Raw genomic sequence first — 11,309 nt, 5'->3', positions numbered from 1 at the left:
AGCTGCTGTATGTGGTTGGAAAGTTCTTTTGCTTCTTTATGACTCTATAGTTTATAGCATTTATGTGTGTGTCTTTGTTGCAGCAGCCCATAAGGTGTCTGTGCTGTGGTCTCAGTGTGTGTGGGGGAGTTGATTTGCATCCCCTGAAGACTGGGGAGGGGGTTAGCATGTGTCGAGGTGGACCCAGTGCTGGGATACTGCTGGCTCACGGCTTTTTCCGCAGCTTAAAGTGATTACCTCCCCACTGTGTCCACATTGTACCTCTGAAAGCCCAAGATTAACAGCGGTGCCGTGTGACAGATCTTCTGTTTTATGTGCTTAGCGTTATGTGAGAGCAACATTAAACCTTCAGTTTTCTCTACAATGTTTTCTCCAAGCGACAATCTCCTAGTTGGGAAAGTGAAGGCAGTGCAGAAGTGCCTTAAACCTGCATTCTTTTTAATGGTCAGCAGGGGGCGACTCCACTGGCTACTAAAGAAGCCAGATTAAGATAAAATAGGATAAGATAAGATAAGATAAGATAAGACAAGATAGAACTTTATAAATCCCGAAGGAAATTCTGGTTCCAGATTACTCCAAAGTTACAAAATCAATCGCAATATAGGATAATATTAGCCTGGCTAACGCCAGACTATATCACAAATGAGATATGGTCTGGAGACCACCTATTCATTTTTCCGTAGAGGAGGCGTGGTTTACGATCGTCCAGAGCCGTTTATTGGGCGATACGAATGTCTATCATAGCGTCTGTACGTAGCTCTTAGCCAATCGTATCAGTTATACCAGATGACATATGTAGAGCGACAGAAATTCGAGGAAGCATTGAGCAAGAAGACGACTGATGTTTACATAGCCAGACTAGCCCATCTCTACTTTGGGACTAAAATGCGCAATTCTGCTTCTGCAACATTTTTCTGCAGCATGTTCTGGCTCTGGCTGCTCTGTAGTTTTAGCTCACAGTCTACCGGGTGTGTTGGTGCGTCAGTGTGTGTGTGTGTGTGTGTGTGAGAGTGTTGGAGGGAGGGAGGCTTGCTGCTTTGCTTCTCCAGTTCTCACTTTCTGCAAGATTATTTATTTTTACGCCTTATTCCCCCTCATGTCATTCAGCCACACACATCCACTGATTTTATGGTCAATAGACGAGCTGCTGCAGGTCTCTCCGTGGCTCCGCTGTCCCCCAGATCACATGCGAGATCACCGGCGTTACAGCAGCGATCGGTAGCGGGGCTAGTTGGTAGATTAGGCTTTTGCCAAATCCTGTTGGAAGCAAGGCTAAAACATTCTTTTTCGTGGTGACACAGGAGTGTAAAGCCAAACGTTGTTCTTCTTTTAAAATAAACTTTTGCTCTAAACTATCTAGAACACAGTCTACAGCTATATCCAAAGAGAGCTTCGCGTCTGCTCCAGTATGGGTTTACCCGTGCTAGGATAATATAAGAAAAAACAATGAACAAAATAGGTAACAATAACAATATATAATATAAATATAAAAAAAAAATAAAGTGTCTAAGGAGTAAAGTGAGAAAAGTGCAGATGACATGGCAGGATGTAATATACAGATATATTGCACATGATAATGAGCGTGATTGTATAGAGATCTATGAGAAAATGACCCTCACTTCTCACTTTTTTGATTTGATTTGATTTCAATAATGGTCCAATTTAGATTATAAAGGACGATAAATCAGGAGATATTTTAAGGCGTGGCTACCTTGTGATTGACAAGTCGCTACAAGGACGCACTGTGTGTTTTTGTCTTCAATTTTGACACTTTCACAGTGTATTTTCACTTTATCGAAGTGCTAGCATTAGATGATAACTTCCTCCTCCTCAGCTCACCCTCTTGAGCAAATATGTTCGGTATTTTCTGGCTCAAACAAAACAAAACAAAACAAGATGGCAGCGGCCAAAATGCCAAAATCAGGGCTTCAGAACTGTAGTAGACAAACCAGTGGATGATGTCCCGGTGTCTATGTCCACTTCTTTTAAACTCTTTTAAATCTCTGTTTTTCTCACAGTTAATCAGCACTGCAGCAGCAGAAAGTAAAATGTGTCACTTCTTTAACAGCTACATCTCTAATCAGCAGCTCTGCCTGCAAGGCTTTCTTTCTGCTGGCAAACAAGTTATAAAATGACCCCGAAATTTAAATACTCAGCCCTCATTCTGTCACTGAGTTCAAAGATATTCAGACGGAGTAACTTCTTTCCTTCAGACTCATCTAATCAGGGATTATTTTACAACTGGGATGTCAGGTGAAAGCAATTAACTGCAGTGAACTACCTGTCAGGATGGAAAGCCCAGCAGAACTCCGAGTCCTGAGCAGCCGGATTAGCAGTAAAAGGCTGCCACATCATCTTCAGTGGCCTTACTTTCACTAGTTTCTCTCATGACTGCCCTTTTTTATGGCTCATTACTCATTTCCTACACGTTCACATACTTTCAGAATCAACAAAAGTGCTGTTGTTTATGTTTGATCTTTGTCCTCAGGGTTGTTCTTCCCTTACAGATTTCAGCATAGTTCCACTCTATAAAGTTGGACAAATGTCTTGTTTGTTTTTACTTTCCTCTCCCAGTCAATCAAACTGATGGTAAATTTCAGTGTCTGTGAGTGTGTCTTGAAGTTTGCCACATCTCTGGCACAGCTCTGCTTTGATATGAAAGGCTGAACATGGGTTTCTTTAGTAAATGTTTTGGATTATTACAGGTAGGGGTGCTCAATTATGGCACAAATCACGATTAGTCTGGTCAATATTGATATTACATTTATTTAACAGGATAATTAATTGACTTTAGAAACACTTTGCTTCTATTTTTGATTAACTACATTCTACGAATTCCTGTCAGTAACTCAGTAAGTGCACTGCTATAAAGGAAAGTAGTGATATAGGTTTATAACACAAGACAAAGAAGAGCGTCATTGGAAGCCAAAATTTTAATTTATAACAACATTTGGTAAGTTATAAGGTTGCTATCAAGTTATTTAGCAGTAGATGTTCTAGCCCACTCAACCAAATACACTCTGCTCTTCTCAGTCAGAAACTTTAGACTTTTTTTTACAAGGCAACCAAAAACAAGCATTATTTTACCACACTTGCCTAAGCCGCCAGCTCAAACAGACCACTGTGAACTTTTACCTCCACTGGTTTTTACACAGCCTGTTTCCAGGTGTTGGGAAGCACTGCAGCACATGTGAAAAAGCTTTTATAAAGCCTTTTGTGGCTCCAGAGGGAGCTGCACAAAGGTGGTTAAATTTCCTTGAGTGATGCCACTTGAATCAGTGTCGGTTTGGGCTTAAGACTAGAACATTTCACAGTGAAATAAAAGTTTCAAATCCTAGAAACAGCAGGAAAAAGAATCCAATGTGATTTCTATATATGTGGTAAGAGCTGTCTTTGAATGTCTCCGATAATAAAGCTATGGTGTTTTTTAAGGTCATATTTCATCAATAGATGATTATTTTACAGTTTTTGCTTGGATGTGGATTTTTTCCATTATCCCACTTGAAATGTTTCCACTTGAAACGATCATGAGGTCAAATCAGAGTCATTCTAGCGTGCAGATCAGATTGTCATGCTGGATCTGCACAGTTCATGAAAACATGCAAACATTTCAGGCATAGTTGCCATCACTGACACACATTTTCACACTTTTGATCTATGAGAACATAATCTTATTATCCATTCACTGACTGGGTCTCTTCTTTTCTTCTCTCCGCTCAGGATTCGTCCTCAGATGGCCAAGGAGAAGATAGAGGGCTGCCACGTGTGCACGCTGGTCACACCTGGAGAACCGCAGGTGCTCCTGGGTAAAGACAAGGCCTTCACCTACGACTTTGTGTTTGACATCGACTCAGAGCAGCAGCGGATCTACCACGCCTGTGTGAACCAGCTCATCGAGGGCTGCTTCGAGGGCTACAACGCCACCGTGTTTGCTTATGGTCAGGTATGACACCGACGCTCAGCTTTGATATTTACTGCTTTATTTTTATTTTTTAATGCACGGGTCCCCATAAAGTTGGAATAATTTTGTTTTCAGACACAATCCTTCTACACTGTAAAAAAAGAAAAGTTGGGTGAACCCAAAATTTCAAGGCAACAAACTTCGATAAAATTTTAAGTTGGACAGTTAAACTAAATATTTTAAGTTTTGTTTTTGAGTTTGCTCAACTCTGAATTCAGATTTTTGTCAACTCAACTGTAAGTTGTATTAACTTATAATTTTACATTGTAATAACTTTTAATCCTTACTTCTGCTAACTTCTGCAATGTGCTGAATTGGCACGATTGTAACACCGCTATGAAATGTCAGCTAATGTTGCGACCACAATTTTGATTTAGCATTGATACGCTAATGGCTACTCTTCTAGCTGTAACAAGCAGTGCCGTTAGCATCAGTTAGCCGCTAGCGTCAGTTAGCCGCTCGCATCAGTTAGCCGCTAGCTTTCGCTAATGACCAAATTTCACCGCTTTCCTGCATTTCACAACAAAGAAATAAGAGTTATCAGAACTATTGTCCATGTTGTGAACCCCAACTTAAAGATATAAGTAACAACAACTCACCAACTTGTTTTTGAGCAGACAACTGGCTTCCTTTGTTGTGCTAACTTACATTATTGCCCTAAATGTCAGTAATTTATATTTCCAAGTTTTACCAAATTAAATCACAGTTTTAGGCCAAAAATTACAAGTTGGCTTTTTTTTCAGTGTACAAAAATATCTTAGACACACAGTCACGATAGTCTCAGTTGGCATCTTTTTCAGATTTCCGTGGCAATCTTGGTTTTTGATTTCTGATCAATTGATAGATTTTTATATCAAGCTTGGGGCTGCAAAATACATATTGCCAATTAAAACAATTATTAGTGAGTGCTGACAGAGTTTATCAATAATACACTGCCGCCCATAAAGTTGGGAATCATTTTGTTTTCAGACAAAATCCTCTTACTACTTAATTGTGGTTTAATTTTCATTGTGATATGCTTGGAAGAGATTGATTAATAAAGTTTTACAAGAAGAATCCCTGGGCCCGGGGGACTAGGCGGCTCTGCACCATGTTGCTTTTTTCCTTATCTGGATCCTCGGTGCCTTGCCATGTCTCTACACTGTCAATCAATATGTGCTGTGTGTGAGTCTGAGTGTGTGTTTGTGTGCGTACGTGTCTATGTGTGTGTGTGTGCATGTATGTGTACGTGTATGTGTAGATGTGGGGTTTTATTTCTATATTTTGTAAAGCTCTTTGTGTTACATTTCTATGTATGAAAAGCGCTATATAAAAAAAGTTTGATTGATTGATTGATTGATTGAATAAATCACATTGTCACAATCATTTTATGGAAAGAGGTAAAATATAAAAAGAAAAATATTTTATTCCAACTTTATGAGCGACTGTGTAGTTTCATAGTTAATTAATATTAATATAAATAACAAAAACATTAAAAAAAACATAATGACAAAATCAGCAGGCTTTTGTTTCTCTGTGGGTTTTCAAATTACAATCATAATATTTATTGCAGTTATTCTATATATCGTCCAACAAAATGTGGTTATTGTGACAGGCCTGCCGGTATGAGTTACCGTGAAGAGGAGACAGCAGCTACCGGTCTTCATTACATTTCCCACAACAAACCACATCTGCTAACATTAGGTCAACACAAACAACAGTTAGTTTTATTCCTAATTGCTTCTTAGTTGTTCCAGTGTCAGTGTGTTTGTGCCCAGCACAGACTTGTGGGTTTTTAATCCGTGCTGGAGGGAACTCTGCTGCCTTCCCAAAACTGTTTAGTTACTGCTGGTTAATGTCAACTTCTGCTGCAGCTGCCTGTCTGATATTGAGCGCTGTCGGCTGTCTGGTAGGCAGTTGAAAATCTCCAAGTAAAAAAAGTCATAATGTTTCTTTATGTTCAGTTTTATTCCAACAACTTAGACAGCAGGTCAGACAATTGTCATTGCTTCCTTGACACACTGTGCTTGAAAGGGTGTCTTTGTTTATTGTTCCTTTTAAATAAATCACTTAAATGTAATGCATGTGTTCAGGGATGCATTAGGCTGCGGGCAGGAGTAAAAACAAGAACTTCAATCTATTTTTTTTTACCCCTTAAAGTTGCACTGATCACAAATTTGAGAGATGGCGAACAAAAATATCTGGTAACGCTTTATATTAAGGTCCTTGTAATAACCATTAATTAACAAGTAATAAGGCATCGTTCTCGCTTTAGATCTGTTAGCTGCAAAAAGCATAGTTAACTGTTAACAAGTGCATAGTTAACTTATAATAGATGAGCAATAAAGTATATTTTAATATCAATAAGCAAACAAAAGAGGATTAATAAAGGCATGGCAAAGACTTAATGGGTGTTTGTAATGCTATTATGAACAATTATAAGACACTCATGAGGCTTTTATTAATGTTAATTAATAAATAGTCTTAATTTCTAATAAGCGCTTATAAATCTCTTATAGCCTGCTATTAGCTGTATTATAATGCCATTATTAACACTTATATAGGCTTATAAACACACAATAATGTTAATAAGCATCTTGTAAGGACTTACAAGGGCCTTATAACTTGTTAATTAATGGTTATTACAAGGACCTTAATATAAAGCGTTACCAAATATCTTAGACACACAGTCACGATAGTCTCAGTTGGCATTAAGTTCTGATTTCCGTGGCAATCTTGGTTTTGATTTCTGATCAATTGATCCTTTTTTACATCAAGCTGGAAAAATACATATTGCAATTTAAAACAATTATTGGTGAGTGCTGATAGAGTTTACCAATCATTCATGTCAGTCACAATTATACAACATTGTGTTGTTATACATGGTCGGCCATAAAGTTGGAATGATTTTGTTTTCAGACAAAATCCTCCGTTAATTGTGGTTTCATTTTCATTGTGATGTTTGGAAGAGTTTGAATAATAAAGTTTTGAGAAGATATACACTTAATCTGTCAAAAATGAATCACAATCATTTCATGGAAAGAGGTAAAAAATATTTTATTCCAACTTTATGGACCACAGTTTATTTACTGTTTTTAAGTGATTGTGAACCTTTATTCTGAAATCTGTCCTTATTGGAAAAACTGATAATGATGAAATTTTGCAGTGTATAAAGCTGACAAATATAAGCAGAAATTGGTTGGTTGAATAAAAACTCACCATAAAACACATTTGATTGAAGTTTTATTAACCACCAATACACACATGTAAAAACAGGTTAGTGTTCTCAGATGTATTATGTGTCATGTTTGGAGCAGTAAATGCGATCTCATCGTGGTTGATTAAATGTGTTTCAGACGGGTTCGGGGAAGACCTACACCATGGGGACGGGCTTTGATGTGAGCCTCGGCCCGCAGGAGCTGGGCATCATCCCGCGGGCTGTTCACCAGCTGTTTGAGGGGATCCAGAACAGGAGGCTGCGCGCCCAGGAGACCGGCAGCCAGCCGCCCGAGTTTAAAGTCAGCGCCCAGTTCCTAGAGGTGGGCGAGACACGTGTAGATGAGGATGTAGGGAACATGTACAACCACACTTGATCTAACATTTTAACAATGCAGTATTGATGTCCTTGCTTGCAAATGTGTGCATGTGTCTGTGTGTGTTGGGCTGGATATTGGTCCATATTAACTCTAACCAGATGGGACAAAACAGGGAAACGAGAGGATCAGCCCCCTCTTCCACAAACAGGAAGTGACAGCTCAATGACAGATGGGCAGAAATGCCTGCTTGTGCTTTGTTGGTCCAGATTGATGTTGGCCATTACCTCTGACATTATTCCTCATCATTGTGGGCTACAGGAGGGATAAGAGCCCAGGATAAGCGGGAGGCAGGGATGCTTGTGTAGGAGAATCGAGATAATATGACAAGTAATCATTTCCTCCAGAGGCTCCTGGCAGGCAAATGTTTGGCTTTTCTCTGGGGGGACAAGATTGTATATGTGTGGGTGTATGATCTGATTACTTTAATGAGCTTTCTGTAATATTAATTCCAAAATACAAAATTCACTTTCTTTCTGTTCTCCCCGTCTGTGCTGCTCTCTCTCGTTAGTGTGTTTTTTGTACGTTCTCAGGTCACAAGGTTATCTCTGTTGATGGTAAACAGATGTGTGTGTGTGTGTGTGTGTGTGTGTGTGTGGCTGTAGGTGGGAACAGCTGAGCTTTCAGCTGACCTTTGCCCTTGCCCTCTCTGTGGGGTCATTGTTTTGACCTGTGTGTAAACAAAAAACAGCTGTGAGAAAAGAGGAGAACATGAGGAGTACATGCAAATATGCTTATTCATTAATGATAAAGATGTTAAATGTGTAATTAATGATGAAACAGACTATTGGTGTGGTATTGTGTATGTATAAAATAAGATGAGATAAGATATTTGGCATTTGCTATTAATATATATATATATATATAATTGTTTTCCTGAAAGAACTTTGCATTTTACAGATATTGCACATTGGAGTAAATTTTTCAGCATGAAGCAAGTAGTATGAACATCAATGAATAAATATATTTAAAGACGCAGAGATATACACAGTATAGCATAAGTGGTATATGACATATATAATATAGAAAAAATACAGAAGGCCTGATAAAGGCCTAATGTATAATGATGCTAATGTGTCTGTGGCTTCTTTGTGTTGCAGTTGTACAATGAAGAGGTCCTGGATTTGTTCGATGGATCCAGAGAGCCAGAGAGTCGCAGCAGGAAGTCCAACATTAAGATCCATGAAGACGCCAGTGGCAGCATCTACACCACCGGAGTCACTTCCAGACTGGTGCACTCAGAGGACGAGGTGGGTGTTTGGGGAAGACTGTGGATGAAACACAGGATACACTTCATATTCTATAGAAGTTACTCTTCTACTGATGTCTGAAAGTGTATAAAACTATAAAAAAGTTAATGTTTTCTTTTAGATTAACTCCGTCATTGCTTTAGCCCGCCCTGTGTCATATTTGATATCTATCCTAAAAGACTAAAGTACTTTTTTAGCTTACAGCGTATACAGCTGCTCAAAATCCTTGAAATCCTTGAATTTTAATGTGGCATTTTCAAGCTTTAAAAAGTGCTTGAAATTGCTTAAAATATAGGTTTTATAGGATGCCAAGTCTCCTAAGAAACAGGCGACATCTTCGGTAGAATGCTGCGTATATAGATATGTATTTTACTTTAGCTGTAAGGTAATTTAAAAGTTTTAAAGTGCACCTTGAAAATGCTTCAAAAGTGCTTGGATTTGACTTTGAAAAAGATGCAGCAACCCTGATTTAATAATGCACTCATTACGTTTCAGCCCAACTGAAATCTGATTATATTAAGAAAATCTGAAGCATTTAAAATGTAAATGCTTCAGATTTTCTTAATATAATCAGATGACTTGTCTTAAATTCCAGGCAGAACCTAAAACAAAACAAGGAAACTGGAGCTCCTGTTTTTAGCTCACGATAAAGAGCTTGGCATCAATAGCGTCAAGGAAAAAGTGCAAAACTCGTATCATAAATGCTTTAATACGTTTTCTGTAAGTATGGAGTGGTGTTGCCTTGCAAAGAGTTAACTTTGAAGACTTGAATAAATGCTGACTGCAGAGCATGGGAAGCTGCCAGAGATCACCCTCACCCTGAAAAGTCTGGCACAAACCATCTGGTGGTCAGTCATCAGAAACAAGAAATAGGGCGAGGACAATAAGGGAGACTTGGCGCTTACATGCTGCTTTCAAGCCAGACTGCTTCAACCCATGAGGCAAGACTATTTGAGGGTAGCTTTTCTTGAGAAGTTGCCAAATATCAGGAGTGAGTGATAGTTGCCAAGAAGAGGAACAGATCAGCAGTGACAGTGTGGAAGGAGCAGGACGTGACGGGGTCAAGAGGGCAGCAGGAGTGTCTGTTGGTAGAGACAGAGACAAAGAGGTTAACAGAGCTGGCAGGTGGTGATTTAGCAGGAGGGCTACAGTTAATGTGGGCCGGGAAAAGACACTTATAGTGTTATTCCTCTTTTTCTCGAGTGGGTGACAGAGTGGAAAGAAAGATGTGAGCGGATTGTTAAATGGAAGCAGAGAATGGGATGGAAAAGAAAAGGAGCAGAATTTAATTAAACACATTTAAGAGCAGTCATCTTTGCATTAAATTAAAAAAAAATCAGACAGCTGAGAGACAAGTAGAGACAGATGGGAACGTTTGTGGATGGGAAGAGAGAAGATGTCAAAACAGGGACAGGGAGGAGATGAAGTGCAGAGGTGATGGAGTGTGGAAAGGAGAGAGGACTGATCAGTAGAGAGAGCAACAATAAGAGAAATACTATGTAGAGATGTTAGAAAAACTCAAAAACTAGAATGTTTGAAGTCAACTGAATAAGTGGTTTCCCACCTTCATTAAAGTTGCTGACGAGGGTGTTGAGATCTTTTGAAGTCAAAAATTCAAAACGGCATCATGTGTTTTGTTCACTCCGTCTAAATCTTTTTTTTTAACCCATTGGGGCCTAAAACGCCTGTAAAACCTCTGGTTGATTTTAAAATAAGCCCCTAAAACCTGAAGTTTTTCTGGAAATTCAACAGAAGTGTCAAAGCTTCTACTAAATAATAGATTTTTCAGCCTCTGTAGCAGATAGAAATGAAATTCATAAAGTATTTGAGAGCTTATACAAATACTACAAAACAACGTATCCGCTTTCCAGGCTTCAATGGATCATAGTTTTCTCTTCGTCACTTCAAACTAAAAAGCATTACCAAATGTCCTCCATACTGTGTGTGTGCTGCAGCTGCTGCAGTGCCTGAAGCTCGGCGCTCTGTCCCGCACCACAGCCAGCACCCAGATGAACGCCACAAGCTCCCGCTCGCACGCCATCTTCACCATCCACCTCTGTCAGATGAGAGTCTTCCAGCAGGGTCAAATGGTGAGTTGTGGGGTTAGGAGTGGAGGTGTTAAGAAAAGAAAGTTAATTAATTCAGTATTAAAGTCATATGAGCATTCAAGGTGATGAAATAATGGTTATTTTCGAGTAAGATGCTCCTGCTCCTGAACTCATTATCAGTTGTTTTTTGGTCCGCCCTCGCTAGCAGAACGGAGCAGGAGCAGGAGCAGGAGCAGGAGCAGGAGCAGCAGGAGCAGGAGCAGGAGGAGGAGGAGGAGGAGGAGGAGGGGGAGAGAACGGAGAGTTGAACGGCGTGGACTCCAGCGCCATCGCTCAGCCAGAATTTGAGACGCTGATGGCAAAGTTCCACTTTGTGGACCTGGCTGGCTCTGAGAGGCTGAAACGCACAGGAGCTACAGGAGAACGAGCCCGCGAGGGAATCTCTATTAACTGTGGACTGGTGAGACAGACAGAGATA

General features: G+C 39.6%; 1 protein-coding gene across 1 annotated transcript in view; it reads left to right on the top strand.

The window, feature by feature from the left end:
* The window catches only part of kif21b (kinesin family member 21B), a 76,765-nt gene that overhangs the window by 23,680 nt on the left and 41,776 nt on the right, over positions 1-11,309 (top strand). Inside the window, exons 2-6 of the mRNA XM_059328661.1 lie at positions 3,721-3,943; positions 7,297-7,479; positions 8,634-8,783; positions 10,739-10,873; positions 11,040-11,291. Coding sequence (XP_059184644.1) covers positions 3,721-3,943; positions 7,297-7,479; positions 8,634-8,783; positions 10,739-10,873; positions 11,040-11,291 — 943 coding nt within the window. The remainder of the gene's footprint in view (positions 1-3,720; positions 3,944-7,296; positions 7,480-8,633; positions 8,784-10,738; positions 10,874-11,039; positions 11,292-11,309) is intronic.

This window comes from Centropristis striata, chromosome 3 (genome assembly GCF_030273125.1).
Source record: "Centropristis striata isolate RG_2023a ecotype Rhode Island chromosome 3, C.striata_1.0, whole genome shotgun sequence".
Classification (NCBI taxonomy): domain Eukaryota; kingdom Metazoa; phylum Chordata; class Actinopteri; order Perciformes; family Serranidae; genus Centropristis; species Centropristis striata.
Note: the sequence above shows the minus strand (reverse complement) of the source record. Positions and strands in the feature narration are given on the sequence as shown.